The sequence below is a fragment of the Saccopteryx leptura genome, chromosome 1 (genome assembly GCF_036850995.1).
Source record: "Saccopteryx leptura isolate mSacLep1 chromosome 1, mSacLep1_pri_phased_curated, whole genome shotgun sequence".
Taxonomy (NCBI): domain Eukaryota; kingdom Metazoa; phylum Chordata; class Mammalia; order Chiroptera; family Emballonuridae; genus Saccopteryx; species Saccopteryx leptura.
In genome coordinates this window covers 12,319,536-12,339,281 of record NC_089503.1, presented here as the reverse complement: position 1 = coordinate 12,339,281, position 19,746 = coordinate 12,319,536, and the positions used below count along the sequence as shown (strand labels likewise).

General features: G+C 55.1%; 1 protein-coding gene across 8 annotated transcripts in view; it reads right to left on the bottom strand.

Moving 5' to 3' along the window:
• SYT7 (synaptotagmin 7) overlaps positions 1–19,746 on the bottom strand; it is a 63,907-nt gene that overhangs the window by 35,734 nt on the left and 8,427 nt on the right. For all 8 annotated transcript variants that reach the window (XM_066360807.1, XM_066360812.1, XM_066360829.1 and 5 more), the window contains exon 2: positions 3,149–3,252. In XM_066360807.1, the coding sequence (XP_066216904.1) occupies positions 3,149–3,252 (104 nt within the window). The remainder of the gene's footprint in view (positions 1–3,148; positions 3,253–19,746) is intronic.

The window sequence follows — 19,746 nt, the reverse complement described above, 5'->3', positions numbered from 1 at the left end:
ACACACACACAATTTCCCCAACATCCAGTCATATGCACCAATATCACAGCCACAACAGTCAATTATTCCATTTTCCCTAAAGCAAAATAAAAGCCGCACAGCCGTGTTCCCTGGCACTCCTGCCAGCTACAGCCCCTTCCTGGGCATAGGGCCACCTGTTTAGGGATAGTGGCAGCAGAGCTCTCTGGAAGGGTGTGTGTGAGGTCGGGGTTGGGCCCTCATTCCACCTTCAGTGCCTCTCTGTCTCAGGGGCACCAGGATCCTGGTCCCAGCAGTGCCCCACATTCTCCATGTCACTCTGGTCAAGTCCCTGGCCCTCTTTGGCCTCTCCTCCCTCCTTCCTGAAAAGGTGTGGTGTCACGGGAGCAGCCCCATGCTTCAAGCCTCTTATCACAGATGCTATTATGTCTCTCCTTATCTACTTTGACTCCCACCCCTGAGAGCATCACCCCGATGGCCCTAGTACTTGGTGTGGAACCTGGTACCCAGCAGTTCTCAAAACCATCAGTTGGAAGCGCCCTTCTCACCCGCCCTGAGGTCCAAGCCCCAGGCTGTTGCCTCTGAGCCAGAACTTTAAGAATTAAAAAAAAAAAAAAAAAAAAAAAAAGCTGCTGGATCCTACGCGTCCACAAAAGCTGCCCTTTCTCAGCTCTATCTCTGATCCTCCCATCATTACCCAGAAGTTTAAATCCCAAACAATTCCTAGTTCCAACTGGGATAATCAGAGCTGAGAGCCGCTTCATGGTGGCCAAGGGCCCCTCTCGGGGTGACCCTCAGGCAGGAGCCTCGCTCCATTCTCTAGCACTTGGGGCAGTGTGGGGCCCCTCACCTCCTCTCCTCTTTCTTCCCAGTCTTGGCAGGGAAGCTGCCCCGTAAGCACCACCATCTGAGGCTGCTCAGCTGTCCTTCCCGGAGGCCGGGCATGGATGGGTGGGCTGGGCTAGTCCCCAGTTCACCCAGGGCGGCCCCTCCCCTTCCACAGCTCAGAGAACCTTCCCCTCACGCTGCAACTCTCACTGCAGCAACGCTGGGGTGCTGTGAGGGACAGGGATCCGGAAAGGGTTTGATTTGGAGGACAGGAACCCTAGGCAGGGCCCAGGAGACATCAGGTGGCTCCGAAGGAGCTTGTGCCACCAGCCTGCTCCTCAGGGCGGGGGTTGGCTGGCGGATCTGGAAAAAGCCAGCAAAAGATTAAGGAAGTTATTAATGTTTGGAAATGGGATCTGGGCTCTCAGGGTGTCACGTCACTGCTGCTGAGCGGACAGGAGGTCAAGGAGAGCCCAGCAACAGCAGGGGGGGCATTTTAAAACCCCTTCCATGAAGCACAGAAACAGCCTGGGCAAAAGCTCCCTGGCTTCTGCAACCCAGGGGCAGAGGAGGGGTGATAGCAGGGTGGAGGGCTCGGGCAGCCCAGAGGAGCAAGTCAAAAAGGACAGACTGTGGTCTGGACCCTGGGAAATTTCCTCAGGCTGGGGGTAGGGGCGAGGCCTGGGAAGGTTCTGCATCTCTCAGCTGCCCACCTGCTACAAAAGCTGTTATCTTTGAACTCCTGTCCCCAGGTGAGCAGGGTGAGGATGAAGCATGCGTGCTCGCGCGCACACGCACACACACACACACACACACACACACACACACACACACACACTGCAGCACTTACCAGGGGAAGCTGGGACGGTGGGGCAGATGTATGCATCCGCGCACTCAGGGATCTGATGAGATTGTCCACATCTCACCATGCAGAATGAACAGACACACACACTGCACCAATCCCCTCAAAGTCAACACACTCAGCACAAAGGCCCCCCACTGAAGGTCACCAGCAGTACCTACTCATACATCTTCACTTGCCTTCCTATACAGACAGAGAGACATTCCAGTGCCGACAGACGGCCTAATGGGCCCAACAAGACACAGGGCTGCAGTGCATGCTCCGCCACTTCCACAGCCTCTGAGAACACCCGTGCATACATGGGCACATGGCCAGACCCCACCCTCACCTCCCCTGAAATTCTGAGACAGACGCAGCCACGGGAGATCCAGGAACAATGCAGGGCAGCCAGCCTGGCTCCACCTGCACGCACGGAGCAGCCTGGTCCCGCAACCACTCACACACACTTGCACGTGGGGCAGGGCTGGCCTTCTCCATGGCTGCTCCTCACAGGAAGGAGCTGCCTGAAGCTGTTTATCTCAGGATGGAGAGTCACATTCCCAATTTCTGACTGGGCCTTTCCTGAAGGAAGCACGCTGGGTCCTCCCAAGGACATCTGCCCCTCTCTTTCCTAGCAGTGGGCGAAGCCCCCGCCCACAGAGCGCCCATGGCCACAGCCCTCCCCTTTGTTTTTAAGGCCCCTCTGTGGCTGGGCAGGGAGAGAATGGAGTTCCCAGCGACCCTTCTAGGCCCCATGGGATGCCTCCCCGCCCACCGCCCGAGGGTATCCCCCTGCAGTCCCCTTAAGTTGCCACCGCACTTTTGGGCTGGGGCGGCAGGACAGGGAATGAGTGAGGGTCTCGCGGGGCAGCCTCTCTCCCGGAGCCGCGGGCTGCGGGGCGGCGGCTCAGACCAGCGCCCCTCCCCGGCGCCCTGGGTGATGAATGTCCCTCCTGACGGTCTCGTTACTTATTGATGGCCTAATCCTGCTCGTTAATTCTCCAGCCCTCGTTAAAAATGAAAAGAAGCCGTTTGTGCTTGTACAAACCTGGAGAACCAGGATGAATGTGCGGGCGCTGGGGGTGGGGCGGGGCGGGCGCGGCCGCCTCATTGGCCAGGATACCCGGCTTGGCCACGCCCATCCCTGGGGGAGGGCAGCGGGCGGAGGGGAGGGGTCTTCAATTCTCAGTCAGCGCGTGTGTGCCTGCGGCTCTTTCTGTGGGAGGTGGGGCGTGTGTGCGAGGAGTGGGGCGCGTAAGAAGGCCCCTGAGACCCGTGAGACCCACGTCTACCCACGAATGTCCCTAGGTGTGTGGCTCCAGGTGTACACACAGACATGCGGAGCCAACCCCCAGGCAAACGCAGTGCGTGTATGTGATGTGAATTTCTACGCAAGTGTGCCTGCCTATGTGGGCAGGTGGATCAGCTGCACGCGCCCTTGAGAGCGTTCACGAGCCTGTAATTGTGAGGGGCGGGGGGGGGGGCCCTCAGGAGCCTCACCAGTTTGCGCTGACACCAGTGGCAGAGGCCGCAGAGGATGACAGTGAAGCTAAGGCTGACGGTGATGATAGCGGAGACCAGCAGGACATCGCGGGTGGGCGCCCCTGGGGAGGACACGCACAGGTCAGACCCTCATTGGCCAGCCACTCTCCCTCAGCCCAGAGCCCCCAGAACAACCACCTTGCCCTTCCACCTGGCCCCCACACTAGGAGCTTTCAGTCCCAAATTTTACCCGCAGCTCTGCCTGACAGCCTGACCCTGGGAAGCCTCTTCCCCTCACTGTGCCTCAGCTTTCTCATCTGTAAAATGGGGGAATTGTGTCGGTTGACATCCCTCCTGGTCTGTCCCTGCACACGCCCTGTGTGAGCCCATGGGAACTGTACCGTCACCACCAAACTCGACATTCTTAAAGGGAGAAGCCAGAGTGCCCCTGGCCCAGCCTTCGCAGGCCTCCAAACCCCTCTAAAGCAGCCACTGCCTCTACGAGGCCTTCCTGCTCAGCATTCTTTTCCCTACTCCCATACGAGCCACAACTCCAGCCAAATTTGCCCAAAGGATTATCATTAGCTCCTGCAATCCCTCTGAGGAAAATCCCTATGAGCACTAGCAGACCCTCTTTGATCTCCGGCTAAGACTCAACAGCCACATGCAGAGTCAAAAAGGAAATCTCTGGAACCCTCTGATCAGCCCCCACCCCCTTTAGCCAGCTTTTCTTGAGCTGGAAGCCCACCCAGCTGGCTTCTGCACACCCTGCGGTCCCATCCCTTTAGTCCCTGAGCATGTTGGGTGCAATCTAAATGCTCACAGTGCCCACCCAGCAGCTTCCATTCCAAGAGCTCAGCGGTCCCACACTTCAGGAAAGGAAATCTTCATGGACTTGCCCAGGGAGGAAAATTCTAGGTTCCTGTGCAAATCCTGCCTCTTGCTCACTGTGTGACTCTGGACGAGTCACATAACCACTCAGTTTTCTCTCCTGCAGTGTGGATTAAACCTCCTCCCTGCCTTCTCACAGGTGATTGCAAACATGAGCCCAAACCAAACACAAGGAAGGCAAAACTCGATCAGAGATGATCATGTGGGGGAGGCGAGTGGGAACAGCATAGATCACACGTGCTCTGTAAACATGTGTGCACGGGATGCAGCCTGAAGTCAAGGAGACGCTGTTTATTTGCAAAGGAGCCTGCGTAGGCTTTTCGGTGCCAGTGATGATGGTAATTAAGAGTTGACGATGGCTGTCTGGTCCAGGTTCCTGTGGTTTTCGCTTCTGGGCTCCAGTCTCTGTCGCTGTGCTGCTAGCCTCAAGAGGAGGGCCCAAAGGTCATCCTCAGTGCCCAGGGCCCTCGGGGCTCTCTCCCGTCACTGCTCCGGTGCCCTGGACACCTGCTTCTCCACCTGCTCTCCCTAGAATCCTGCTTGCCCCCCCCCTCATTTCCCAATTTCCTGAGCCTCCCAGCTATGGGAAAAGGTCACTCACCTGTCCCCCATCTATCTATATGCTGGGTTAACTAAACTTTGTCTTGTCCTGAGCCCATAGCCTCAGCGCCCAGGAAGCCCCTGTCAACCTCAGGATCCATAGCACCTGGGAGCTTGGACCCGAACAACCTGCAGACACCAAAGAAGTGGCCCTGCCCTTCCCTCTCGCTAGTGGAGGGGCACATTTGCCAAATTTCTCAGGCTAAATGGGAGGCTTCCATCTTTAACCTCTGGGGAGGGGGAACAAGTGGGAGAATGACAGCCGGAATTCCACAGGGTAGTTAGCCACTAGGGGCCCAAGACCCAGGGCTGTGGCAAGGAAATGGGCAAGTGTGCCTATCGGGAAGGGGGCCTACATTTCCCCCTCTCTGCAGGAACTGCCCCTGCCCCGCTGGAAGGCTCTGCAGGGGGCAGGTGTGGGTTGGGAAAGCTGGTGACCCCACACCTTCCTTTGTTGAACTCCCTTTTCAATAAAGTAAATTCTGTTATTGGGCTGAGCATTCTTCAACCACTATCGATTGAGAATCTGCCATGAGACACTGGGGACAGGTAAGAATCCAACTAATTATTTCGTAGCATGCCGAGTGCCCCAGAACCAGCAAACGGCAGGACACCAGCCTGGGCCTCCAGGCTCCAAAATACCTGAGGAAAGACCCAAGTGTGAGTGTATCCTCTGTCTCTTTAAAAAAAATTAACATATATTCTTATAAATGTATTTTTCCTTTCTTAAGTCATTTTTTTTTTATTTTTCAATTATGGTTGACATACAATATTATATTAGTTCCAGATGTACAACCCAGTAATTAGACATTATATAACTTACGAGACTTAAATTTATTTTTCAATTATAATTGACAAGCCTCTGCCTCTTAATAGCTATGTGGCATTGGACAAGTATCTTATCCACTGTGTCTCCATTTTCTCCTGTATAAAGTGAAGATAAAATGGCATACAATCCCTGGGTTGTTGTTAGCACTCAATAGATGGGTACGAATACTAGGGCTGTCGGTGTTAGTTCTGTCTCGGGTGTAAACAGAGGGCTCTGGGAGCACAGGTGAAGAAGTGCTTGCTGGACCGGGAGCTCTCTGTGAAGGCTTACCTGAGGTGGTGTTAGGTGTGGTCTGGGGGGGTGGGGGAGAGGAGAGGGTAGGACAGTCTGGGCAGAGGGAACAGCAAGAGCAAACGTAAGGAGGCATGTTGTCTGAGGAGTTGGACTAGGGTACGGGAAGGGGAGTGTGAAGACCAGGCTGGAAATGAGAGTGGGGCCCAATGGGAAAGGGGCCTGTCTTTCAGGCACTTGTTGTGTCCTGTCGGCCATAGGAGCCGTGGAATGTCTGTGAGCAGGGGAGGGGCAGGATCAGAGGGGGTGTTAGCAACCGCATGATCTGATAGCTGTGTTGCTGTGATAGGAGGCTGCACTCTGGGTGGGTTCCCCTACACACACACACACACACACACACACACACACACACACCCCTCCTGGCCATGGGACAATTCTCCAAGGGGTCACCTCCCTGGCGTTCCCTACTCTCTTTGACAAACAAGGTCCTTTTTAAAAGCTGCTCCTCAAGCTCCTCTGTAAGTGGAAGAGACCCTCAGGACAGAGCCTGCCAACCCCAGAAGCCAGTGAGCACCCTCTGAACGGTCTCCAGAAAACTCCCATTTAAGCAGTTAGCATTCTGTGGCATGCAGAATGAGCACCGGGCTGGGAGTCTAGGAGAACTAGCAGAGGCCCTACTCTGGCCACTGTCAGTGCTGTGGCCTTGGGCAAAGCACTCAACCTTTCGGAGGTCAGTGCCTTCATCAGTGCAAGAGCTGACCCTTCCTCGCTCTGATGACAAGCAGGTGTTCTAGGTGTTCCACGCGAGGTAACAACTTAGTTCTCACAACAACTGAAGAAAGCATGACGATTATCCCCAATTTACAAATGGGGAAACTGAGGCACAGAGGGGTCAAGCACCTTGACTGATGTCATTCAGATAGTAGGTGGTAGAGCCAGGGTTGGAACCCAGGCAGCCTGGCTCAGGGTCTATACTCTTTGCTTTGTGGGCTTTGGGGAACACCTAGAGTCTCCAGAAATTTCTCAAGGGATTTAGAGGTGGGTGCTGAGTAGATGAGGCTGTGGTCCCACAGATCCTCTTCAGCCAAAGCAGCATCGTTTCCGTTTCACACCTCGAACTTTTGCAGACAATTGAGAAAAGGAACGTGTTGCTAAGGAACGCTGAGCGCCCACCCTTGGGATCAGTGATCCCAGGGTCCCCTGCCGTATGGGTGGCTGCCATCATCTGTCAGGCAGCCGGCCCTCCCCCCGGGCCCCCCAGCATCTCCTGGACAGCCCTTGAAGCTAGGGTGAAACAAACGCTTGCCGTTGCCAATTGCGTCGATGCTGTGAATAAATGTGACACGATGTCCTTAGCCAACACATGATGTTGCCATCAAGGGGAACAAGCGTGCTCTCACCTGCCAGCCACAGTGAAACCATTCCCAGAGCACAGAGTCACTGAGTCTTGGGCTGGAAGGGACCTCGGAAGTCAGGGGGTCAGGCCCCATCAATGCACAAACCCCCAGGTGGCCCTGTTGGTGACAGGAAGCTGCTTCTGCCGGAGACAGGCCCTCCACGAGTGGGCATTGTTAGGGAGGGCTGCTGTGCCTCGTGCTGAGCGAAGTCTGTCTCCCTAGAACTCCCCCTCGTGGGCCTGAGTTTGCCCTCCGGAGCTGCTGGAAACAAGTTGGCTCCCTCTGCCACATGACAGGCCTTCAAATCCTTGCCGACAGCTCTCATGTCCCCTTCTAGTCTTCTCCAGGCAAAGCCGCCCATGCCCTTCTAAACCCTTCCTCCGATGACATGCATGGTTTCAAGTCCCCTTAGCGTCAGCATATTAACATTTGGGGAAATAAAATATTACAGCCCTAGTCAGAGTCAGCCTTTTGACAGAGCTGAGTGCCACGACCTATCCTTGGGATAGGAGGAGACATCCTGGGTCCCAGAGGGCGAGACACAGACAAGGGCAGACAGATGACATCGGGAGACCCGGGAGGCAGGGTGAGCCAGGAGTGAGGAGAGCCAGGCCCCCTGGGTCTGATCCCAGGGGTGTCCTGGGAGGGAGGTGTGAACGCAGGCACATCACTGCCCCTGTGCCCAGGCCCGTGGTGGCTATGTCAGCTGATTAGAGCTCAGGATTAGTAACAATCTGACAGAGTCGTGAAGGCATCGCAGGTCCCCTGGACAGAGCCTGTGCTCCTGACCACTCCACTCCCCAGAGAGCTCTCAGGTAAAGCCTTTGCGCCCCAAAAGGCAGCCCACGTCCGAGGGTGGACAAGATGTTCACGCACAGTCTTCCCCTCTAGTATGTCTGCTCTGTGGGGGCGGGGCTTGCTCTCCTGGTCACCGCTGTGCCTGCACCAAGGACAGAGCCAAGTGTATAGAGGGTCCTTAACACATGCTTGTTGAAAGGATAGTGAGGAGGAATCTCAGGCCTCCAGGAATAAAGCTAATAATAGAGGCTACCATTTATTAAGCACCTACTATATACCTGACTACAGGGTCCATGAAAGCAGGGCTGTATCTGCTTTGCTTCTTCCAGGATCATCTGTGATAGGCTGTACACAGGAGGCACTCAGCAAATATTTATTGAATGTTCAATGCTTGTGTTTCTTATCTCAGTTGTCACCCAACCAAGTTGGGAGAGACTGTAGTGATAGATTTTGAGGACCTCTCTTACACACACACACACACACACACACACACACACACACACACACACACCAGGACCTCTTCCTCTCTTCCCTCATGCCCATCTTTGCCTGACAATTCCTGAATTTTCTAGATCCAGAGGAAAAGCACCTCCTCCAGGAAGCCTTCCATAATCTCCCCAATAGAAATTAATTTCTGCCTCTGAGTGCCCCTCACACTATGCCTGCCCTTCTCTCAGGGTGCAGTGATCAAGTGCCAGGGCTCTGGAGCCAGATTCTCTGGGCTCAGATTCTGGCTCTCATTCTTCCAAGCCATGTGGCAAAATCTCTGCATGCCTTGGTTTCCCTATCCGTGAATAATAATAGCGCAGGCCTCGCAGGACTGCTGTGAGGTTTGAATGAGTTAGCCCTCAAATGTGCTTAGCACAGCGCCTAGCCCAGAATAGGCAATGGGTGCTAGTGATGATGGCATCCCCCCATCTCACTAGGTATGAGGTACCTGGGGCAGAGTTGGTGCTCAATGAGTGTTGAATGAAATACTGAACTAGATACACATCTAGCTTTCCGCACAGCACAGCAGAGGCCAGGGGTAACATCTGACTCAATTCTGTGCACCTCCGCCTCCCCCGACCCCGCCCAGTCCCTGCTTCATGACCCAGCCCAGGGCTTGCCTGAGAGCAAGCAAGCATCAGAGAAAGCCGATGGCCAGGAGTGGGGAGGGCTGAGGCATGGGGGTTGGGGGCGGGGGTGACAGCTGGAGGCCGGGCTGGGCTTCAGGTAGGAACTGAAGACCTGACCCTGTCCCTTGCCAGGGATCTGCCCCCACTCTCAATTTCTTCTCATCTCCTCAGCACGCCATGATTTATGGATGAACAGAATCAAACAGGGCTGCTGGCTACTGAGATGCCCCGGGGAGCTGCTGGAGGGGGAGGGACTTCTGAGAGCCAGCTCACCAGCTCCCGGGGGGATGGGAGGGGAGCCAGAGGGGCGCAGGTGCACATGCGCAGGCCACAGAAGACACCATGGCACTCTCTCTCTCTCTCTCTCTCTCTCACTCACACACACACACACACACACACACACACACACACACGTGTGCATGCACCATGGAGGCTCACCCTTGGCACAGACACCCATGCCCACACTCACACACATACACATGCATGGACACCCATGCATGCACACATACACACGAGTCATGGAGACTCACTCTTTGCACAAACATCCGTGCTCACATTCACACATGCCCGGCCACCCATAGCCATAGCTATAAGAGATGCCCGGCCCACTCTGCCATCCACGAGCTCTAGGTATGCACGTACTTCCTCTAGCCTGGAATTTTCTCCCTATGCCCATTATTTGTCTACTCAAATCTGTCTGTCCTTCTGAGGCAGAGCCGTGGGGGCAGATGGCCTGGATTCAAGTCCCCCCCCCATTTTTATATGATAATTACCCCTGACCTCCCCTGCTGGATAAAGTAACAGTTCACATTAATTGAGCACATGCCTTTTGTGCCAAGAAGTTTGTAAGCACCATCTTATATGACCTCCACAACCTTGTGCCATTATTATTCACAGAGGAAGGAACAGGCAGAGAGAACTAAGGCAACTCGAGCCTGTCCTTTACCACAGTTACAGTGGCTTCCTCTGAGCTGAAGTATGTGACAACATTCTGTAGTACGCTACACTGCACAGCCTAGCCACACCCAACTCTTCTCCTTCCTCCGAGAAGGCCAACATCTTTTACACCCGGAGCTTTGCATATGCTGTTCCCTCTGCCTGGAATGTCCTTCCTTCTACTGTCTACCCTCCAGATCTCTAGACAAAGATGGTTTCCATTCCCTCCCACATTTCTTTCTGCTTCCCCTGTAACTACGGCAATTCTTCCTTGAATTAGTTCTTTCGATGTCTTTCCCCCACTGGGAGCACCTAGAGGGCTGAGACCCCAGGTCACTCATCTTTGTAGCCCAAGGACTGATATACAGGAGAGGCTAGATAAGTAAGCACTGAGCAAATGCATGAAATTATTCAAGGCCCCAGGTAAGCCCACCTCTTCCAGGAAGCCCTCCCCGATGACATGCGTTCAAAGCAGTCTCTTCCCCTCCATAAGTGAATGAACTGACCTTCTGTCCACCCTCCTCTTTTCTTGGGGGGTAGTCCTGTTCCCCCAGCAGGGCCAATGGGAGGAGACCCAGTATCCCCATTGCTTGGGGTCTCCTATAGCCCACAGCCCAGGATACAACATGGCGAAGCTGCTGGACATGCACACAGGCTCTTTTCCCCAGAGTTAACTGGCTCTCATACTTTCAGATGGTGACAGGAAAGCTCCCCAGATCTAGCCCTTCCAAAGTTGTCCCATCATCCCACACCCTCTAGACTGCTCTCCCTTTGGGGCACACCCAGACCCCAGGCCCTCGCTCACCTTCCCAGGTGCCTTTAGTCATAGTAACTAATGTACACTTAACACTGAATCGTGTTTACAGTCCTCCACACCCTTCTGAAGGCAAATACTCTTATGCTCACTTTACAAAGAAGCATACTGAGGCTCAGAAGGGTTAAGGATTTGTCCAAGCGCACACAGCAGAAGAGAGACAAAGCCAGGACTGAACTCGGAGTCTGTAACACCTCAAACCCTGCAGCTCTCACTGTGTCCCACCCCCTGGGAGCTAAGCCTTGAAACAAGTTGCTCCGAGGATAGCAGGACAAAAAGAAAAAAACTGAGTGAACCCCAAATAAAGAGCAGCAGGGGAAAGGGCTTCCACTTCCCCAAGACTTTTACCAGAGAGCCACTCCCCAGTTACCCCAAGCATTTCAGAGACCCCCCACACACCTTTCCCGGGGCTCTTTCCTCCCTCCACCGGCCCAGCCCTCGGCCTCCGCAAAGCGCTCTCAGTGGACAAAGGCTCAGTCTACCTAAAGGTCTCAGAAGAGGCTGGGGGTTAAGCACCTGCGGCTGGACAGCGTGGGAGCAGAAGAGGAGGGTGGGGTACCTGAGGACTGGCCCAGGTTGGCTTTATCTACCCGCGCTACCTATGCCAGCGCGTCCCCAGGCCGATCCCGCCTCCTCCCACCTGGTCTGCACCAGGAAGTATTATTGCCCGGCACCGCCCCGCCCATCCTCTGGCGGCTGCAGGACGACGGGCCAGGCGGGAAGCAGTGGAAGCTGGATGCGCAGGTTTCCAGAGAAAGCACCCTTGGTGAGCTCGCTGAGCAGCTGAAACGGAGTGTGGAGCGAGGGCACTGACAGGTGCAGAGCCTGTCAGCCCAGGGCTATATGGGCGTGGGGAGGGGGGGCATTTTTGGTGTGTATCATACCTCCCTACCTCCTACCAACCCAACACACACACACACACACACACACACACACACACACACACACAAGGGCGCGTGCCAGAAAAAGGCAGAGTTGGGAGGCCCTGGCCGGTTGGCTCAGTGGTAGAGCATCGGCCTGGCGTGCGGAAGTCCTGGGTTCGATTCCCGGCCAGGGCACACAGGAGAGGCGCCTATCTGCTTCTCCACCCCTCCCCCTCTCCTTCCTCTCTGTCTCTCTCTTCCCCTCCCACAGCTGAGGCTCCATTGGAGCAAAAAGATGGCCCGGGCGCTGGGGATGGCTCCTTGGCCTCTGCCCCAGGCGCTAGAGTGGCTCTGGTCACAACAGAGCTACGCCCCGGAGGGGCAGAGCATCGCCCTCTGGTGGGCGTGCCGGGTGGATCCCGGTTGGGCGCATGCGGGAGTCTGTCTGACTGCCACCCCATTTCCAGCTTCAGAAAAATACAAAAAAAAAAAAAAAAAAAAAAAGGCAGAGTTGGGAGATAGCAACAGAAAACCAATGGGCTAAACTCTGAACCCCGGACAGCCAGGCAAAGCACCAGGCCTTTGTCATGATGAATTTTCTGTCCTCTCTCCACATTAAAGCTCTCCGCTCCAGGCCACCCACCTTGGGAATGGGGGCAGCTCATTTCTTGCTACAGGAAAGAAGAAAATGAGATGGGCGATAGAAGAAAAAGAAGAGAAAGAGAGCCAGGAGCTGGTTTCCTAATTTTCCTAGGAAAGCTGAGCCTCGGCCCTACCCCCAGGCCCTCCCGACGGTCTCTCTGAGTGTCCTTCAGAAAGCGGCAGAGGCGCCCACAGCCCCTGCGGCCTCAGCCGGGGTGGGAACAAGGCTGGCAAAAGAGGAGGCCCGAGAGGAGTTGTTTTGGAAAGTTCTAAGTAGCTGAAAATAGGGGCTTAGCACGAGCAAGCCTCCTCAACCTTGACTGTAATAAAAACAGATAATGCGTGAGCGAGCTGGGGAGAGGGCCAGCAGGGGCCGCAGGGGCCGGCTGGATGCAGACAGTTTAGAATTCAGAGGAGATGCCAAGTGAGTAAACAGCGAATGAAGGATTATCCGGATGGGCCAGGAGCTGTTCCAGCAAGAAATTGGACAGGGACACGTCAGGATCCACAAGCACTCTGACTCCTCATCAGAGAGCAAGGCCTGGCAAGCGGCGAGGGCCTCATCTACCCCCTTCCCTCCCTCTGCTCTTTCTCTTCCAGCCGAGAGCACAGCCTTGGTAATAATGGCTCACATTTGTTCAGGGTGGAACAGTTTACAAAGCGCTCCCGAGTTTACCCAGGGTTTCACATTCACTGTTACATTTAATGGAGGCGATGGGGGTATCATCTCCCTGGTGGCCTCCTCCCTTCTTCACAGCCACTCCCCACCTTCCACTGACCTCCTCCCTTCTTCACAGCCACTCCCCACCTTCCACTGACCTCCTCCCTTCTTCACAGCCACTCCCCACCTTCCACTGACCTCCTCCCTTCTTCACAGCCACTCCCCACCTTCCACTGACCTCCTCCCTTCTTCACAGCCACTCCCCACCTTCCACAGTTCCTGGCTTCGGGAAGCCTGAGCACCTGACTTCCCTCCAAAGAGGGGGAGAGGGAGACAGGCTCTCGGCAGACCCCAGAAAGTTTCTTAAGTCTGGAAGTCATCGGGGTCAAAGCCACTCAGGATGAACAGGGCCAGCTGCGGTGCCAGCTCTGAGCAGGGAGACGAGGCTTGAAGCGTGTCCAGCTAGAAGTTAGGACTGGAACCTGCAATCTTCCCACTGACTCCTAACCCAAAGCTGATGATCTGTCTGGGCACTCATGAAAATGATCACATCCATCAGAGCGTAAGGACCCCAGGAAAGGAGGAGCTCAGATGGAGGGCCCCTCCATCAGGAGTGTGGAGCGGGGGCAGGATCAGGGACGTGTGATGATTAAATGCAGGCCTTGACCACTAGTTATTTTTATGAATAATACATTGTTGTGCCTTGGCCTAAATCAGCATCTTATTGTTATTAATAATACACGGCTGCAAAGAATCTGGGGTGGGAATGGTGAGCAATATTTTATTCAGGGATCTCAGAGCACTTAAGAGCTCCTTATGCTTGATGACTCAATGTTACCTCTCCAAGTCACAGGTCGGGTCGCCTGTCTTGCCCTGACACCCTCCCACCTGAGGCGTGGAGTCATGAAAGCCATAGGGACTAGGAATCCCCTGTCTTGAGATTCAGATTCTTGACCTGGGGTTTTGACGGGGGCGGAGCACACTTCATATTCGTCAGCTCGAGAGCTCTTAGGGATGCAACATAACGCGAAGCTGCTCCCAGAGGTGTTTAGGAGGGAGGGGGAACTAGTGGAAGTTTGGTTGTGGGAGTAACGGATGGAAAGAGAACCCTGGGAATCTGAGTCCAGTTCTGCCATCCACTGTGACACTATGGCTGTGTGACCTTAGGCAACTAATTCAGTTCTCTGGTCCTAAATCACCTTGTTAGAATATAAGGGTGTCTGAGATTCCCTATCAGAGGTGCCATTCTACCATATTCAGGGTATTATTTGCATCACAAATATTAGGACAGAGGCACGGAGCACGAGCCCGAACTCTGTCCATGGTGTTGAAAGCGGTGTCAACCATCTGCCGCTGTCCTTGGTGCTGAAACAGGACTCAGTCCTGGGACTGAGCCCTCCGTCAGCCCACCCTTTGCATTGCCCCTGGGCGGGATCCAACCAACCGGAATAAGGACTGCAGCATAGCGGTCCCACCTTCCGCTGTCAATTTCTCCCTGGTCATCCTTAAGCTGAAGCTCTGCCAGCGACCAACTGACCTTAAGAGCTCCCTTTCCCCCTTGAGGTCCCCACTCAGCAGTTTAACCCGAGACAAAAAGAGCCTCCCCGCCATTGTAAATGCCATATCCCATTCCCTCAAGGGGGCCTGCCACACTGCCTCCTGGAGGCTGGCGTTGGTACTGTGCTTAGAGAGGGCGCGCAGAAGGTCCCCAGTGGGGGCGCTGGGAGAATGGGGAGGGAGTAGCAGGCTGGCCGGTTCCTACCGCCCCCTCACCCCTTTGGGGCCAATCTGGTGCTTTGAACTTGCAGTGCTGCCCAACACCCGTGTTCCAGGCTGTCTGACTATGTTCAGAGGCTTTGCTTGATTCACAGTAAAGATTCAATCCCGATGGCCAACCCGGGCAGGTGAAACTTCTTGCTCCCTCCTCCAAAGGTGAGTGGGGTACACCCGTTTAAACAGATACAAGCTCACCTCCTACTGCGGGGTCAGTCCTACCAAGATGAACACAAAGACCTGTAATATCCCTTCCACAGGATAGAGGCTCCTTACCTCACATCCACCCAAATAAGAAACTTGCCCCACGCCCCCACCTAGGGAAAAGTGGGGGTCAGAGAAGGCCACAGCTACAACCCACTCCCATCCCCCACCCCAAAAGATAGGGGCTCTTTGGGAAGCAGATTTGTTTGTTGTTTGTAGGGATTGATTGATATTAGTCTCACTGGGTGTAAAAATTATTCTCCTTAAAAAAAAAAAAAAAAGCAAAACAAATAAAACCACCTGAAAGATAACACTCAAAATCACAGCTTCTCTGGATCTAGGCAGGGAGTAAAGATAATAGCCTTTAATTACATAGATACTATAGTCAACGTCATTTATTGAGTACTTACTATCGGATAAGCGAGCACTTAGCCTTTCAGTTAGCCTTCCCACCCCACCCCCAGGAGGAAATATGATCAGCATCCTACAGATGATGAAAGTGGGGTTCAGAGCGGGAAGGGGACCACTCGGGGTGGTGCAGGGGGTTAAGTGCTGAGACTCGCACGGGAAACGGCATCTGTCTGCCTTTAATCCGGCAGCGCGGCTGGGTCCACCTGCCCTGGAAGCCTGGCGGCCCCTTCGGCGTCCCCGAGACCGCCTCCCCACCACCTCCACATCCTAGCTGAGAGCCCGTGGAGGAAGACAGCAAGACCTTTTAACTCCCGCAGCACTTTACAGCCTGCAAAGTGCTTTTATAGCCACTGTCCAAGTCAACCCCCATGGTACCGAGGACCTCGTCTGATTTTACAGGAGAGAACACTAAGGCTTAAAGGAGTAAGCGGTTTTGCCCATCACACAGCGAGTAGTGAATCTAGAACTCAGAGGAAGATGGTGGGACTCCCAGCCCAGGGATACCTGCCCTCCTTCCGAAGGTGAGAGTCCTGGGAGCAAGCCAGGGAGGGGTCCTATGGTCCTTCATCTCCTGAGGGGCTTCCTGAGGCCCTGGCTTGGGCTACTTCCCTTCTCCTGCTCCCTAGGGGCCACCAGTGGGCTCAGCTCTAACTCGAAGTCTTGATTTCTCATTCTAAATGAAAATTTTTTTCTAGCCAATTACTTCCTGCTAATTAGGAGGCAACGCTGCCTGTCCCTGGGCCCTGAGCTGACCCTGTTCTTTGTTTTTTTTTTTTACTCACATGGCTCAGGGGTTGTTGAGGTACAGGGTAGCAGTACCAGCCATAGAAACGGCCTGGATTGGCCCCATCAGCTGAAGGAGGCCAGAAAACTTTTGAGGCTGGGTAGGGGAGGGCTGGTGGAGGAGTGAGGAGCAACAAGGGACTGGCAGAGGGAGGTGAGATGCTGGAGAGGGAGGGATTCTGAAGTGAGAGAACCAGGGGGCAAGAAGCTGGAAGGAGCCTAGACGGGCCACGCCGAGTCAAGGGGAGACCTGGGCTCCGAAGCAGCAGGGGAAGCCAGGAAGATCCAGAGAATGGGAACACGTGTCATGTCGTAGGAAGGAAAGAGGAGGAACCTCAGGAAGCAGAGAGACGGAGGAGGGGGAATCTCCCCTCTGCAGAGGGAGAGAGAGGAAGAAAGCTCCCTGGAAGATGGTCAAGATGACAGAAGTCGGGGAGGCAGAGAGGGGGAGATACTGGAAGAAGTATCCAGGAAGGGGAAGGAGGGAAGGACAGGAAGAGAGGAGGAACTGCTGGAGCAAAGCCTCGAGGAGAAGGGGAGGAGAGCAGAGGAGGACAGCTGGAGTGGAAGCTCCCAGAGCCTCAAGAAAGGCTCTCTCTACGTCACTGTCCTTGAGCCTGCCCCAATGTCAGTGCCCAGCCAGTCAGGCCTGGACACCCTCCTACGCACCCACAGGTACAGGCGGGCGTGATGGCAGGCCACCAGCCAGCTCAGGCCTCAGACGCCCCAGTCACCCAGGGAAGCCAGACCTCCTCTCTCCTTGCCAAATGGCCACCCTCCAGTGGGCTGAGCTAGGGACCCTCCCGGGTCACACAGCAACATGACTAGGATGCTCTGGGACTATGTGATACTGCCTCCCCACTTTATAAAGGGAGGATCAAGGCCCACAGAGGAAGTGGTGCTTGTCCAAGGTCATGTAGCAAGTGAGTGATGAGAGCTCAGTCCCAGTGGTGGGTCCTGTTCCCTCCTGGGCAAAGCCAGGAACAGAAAACAAAGACAGGTCTTGGTTACCAGCAAGGCAGTCCCTAATCAGTTTAAGCCCTGCAGAGTATGGGGTAGCAGGTGGAAGGGGGTCGGGGTATCCAGGGGCTGGAGTAGAAGCATAGGAAGTCACCATTTACAGAGCATTGGGTGGGATGGTTCCACTTTGGTTATAATTGCAGCTGACCTTATTGAGTGCTTACCAGCCACTTACAATATTACCTGCAGGATCTCATTTAACCCCCGTAATAGCTCCATAAAGTATGTATTACTGTTATTCCATTAGAGGGAAGACACTGAGACTCAGGAGGGTTGAGTAATTGGCCAAGTCCACAGGCTAACCAGTGCCATGTTTCTAACTCGGACAGCTGGCCGCAGGCCTGAAGACCCCTAAGTTCCTAAGACCCCAGGCCAGCCCTGACAGAAGCTAGGCCCCAGATGCCAGTGGAGTTACAATCCTGTGTCGTGGGAGCTTCTTGTGGCTGAAAGGGTCCAGTTTTGAACAAGCCCTGTCTTAAGGCACTGAAGTCTGAGTTCTAGTCCTGGCTCGGCCCACTAACTTCCTGTGTGACTTTGGGCAGGTCATTTGCCCTCTCTGAACCTGGCGCTCCCAGCTATATCATCAAAGGAGAAGATCAGATAATAAGAGCTAGTCTACATATGGCGGTAACTCTGTGACAGGCCTGGTTGTAGGCAGTTTACATACATTAGCTCATCAAATCCTCCCATCTGCCCACTGAAGTAGGTGCTATTATTGTCTCAATTTTACAGACGGGGAAATGCATCAATGGAAGGTAAATTAACTCACCCAACGTCACAAAGCTCAGCGATGCATGGCGGGTCTGGGGTTGGATCCCCGTTACCTCTCATCCAGAGCCCTGCTCCGGCTGTCACTCCACACTACTCGCCTAATGACTCTCTCCGCCCTTGCTTGGTGCCCCAGAGAGCTGTGTCTGTGTCCCTCTGCACAGGCCCACGTGCCAACATGTTTCCACATGAGAAGCACACACCATCACGTGTCTATATGACATGACACGTGTTTGCTTCCGCACCTGCTCCCATGCTTCCACGCGACTGCTGTCTGGCATAGCCACACCCGATCACACACTGCCACAAGCACTGCCACAAGCATTCTAGCACCAAGAACAGGTCAACCCCAGCAGGTCCCCATGCACGCGCACACACACGTCCACATCCCCCTCTCTGGGCACTGGCTGACTCGCAGGGGGCCACGCCGTGCCTCAGCACACGGCCACATGGCAGTGACGTAGGCTACCACACCCCTTCTCCCCTGCCCCCTCCGGCGCCCAGGTGACTCACGCATCACAGCTCACACCTGCCGGCACCTCTGTCCACGCTGCCTTCCTCACACCTCTCCCCTAACAATAGCGGGCACCTTCTCCAGGAAGGAATCGGTCACATGCCCAGCACTCACAGCCTCAAGATGCCAGCCAACCTGGGGGGGGGGGCGTGGAGAGGGAGGAAGAGGCACTGCCTGGAGGTCCTGGGGCCCTGGGGTCCACAGTGCCTGTCTGATGCTGAGCCCTCCTTTAGGTCTGAGTGCCCGAGCTGAGTTCTCAAGACCCCAGCGATAGCCCCCTTCATCATGGCCAGATGTGGGACTGTACAGGGGGCCTGGGGGGGTGGAGAGGGAGGAAGAGGCACTGCCTGGAGGTCCTGGGGCCCTGGGGTCCACAGTGCCTGTCTGATGCTGAGCCCTCCTCTAGGTCTGAGTGCCCGAGCTGAGTTCTCAAGACCCTAGAGATAGCCCCCTTCATCATTGCCAGATGTGGGACTGTACAGGGGGCCTGGGGGGGTGGAGAGGGAGGAAGAGGCACTGCCTGGAGGTCCTGGGGCCCTGGGGTCCACAGCGCCTGTCTGATGCCGAGCCCTCCTCTAGGGCTGAGTGCCCGAGCTGAGTTCTCAAGACCGTAGAGATAGCCCCCTTCATCATGGCCAGATGTGGGACTGTACAGGGGGCCTGGGGACCTCTGCCCATCCCTCCTGAGCAGGACTGTGGTGCTGCAAGGGTTTCTCTGGTCAAGTTATCGTTGCACCCCTGCCCCCCCATCCCTGGTCCCTGCTCTCTCCTCCCCCTGCCCAAGCATCTTGGAGTTCTGGGTATTTTTAGGCCTCAGCTGACAGGCTGTGAAATCGCTCCCTTCGCACCTCCCCAGCCAGGCGGGGGCTGGAGAGGGAGGAACGGGGTTGGGGGGGGCACACAGCCAATTCATCAGGCTTCTCAGGGCTGGCAGGTGCCAAGCAGGGAGTGAGGGGTGCCTCCCCTGAGTGCAGGGTCCTTCCACGGGGCTGTAGAGAGAGGAGACAGGACAGGACGGAGGCTCTCCCCCACTCCGGGGACTGGAAAACAATGGTTTCAGGGGACATCTTGAGCACTGACGGAGGCGCTGGGGACACCCTCTGAGCCCAGCTCTGCAGCCAGTACCAGTTTCCAGCACTTCCTTCCAAGCGATGGGCTGAGAGACAGCCTGGCTTGGATCCTAGTGGGGTACGGGAGGTGCCAGGCAGTGTGGGCCAGTGGTTACAATGGAGGCTGACCTGAAATCTCATCCCTGTTCTCCTGAGTGACCTAGTGAGACACTCCACCTCTTTAGGCCTCAGTTTCCTCGTCTGTACAACAATGATAATGACACCTCTCTGACAGGACTGCTGTGAAGATGGAA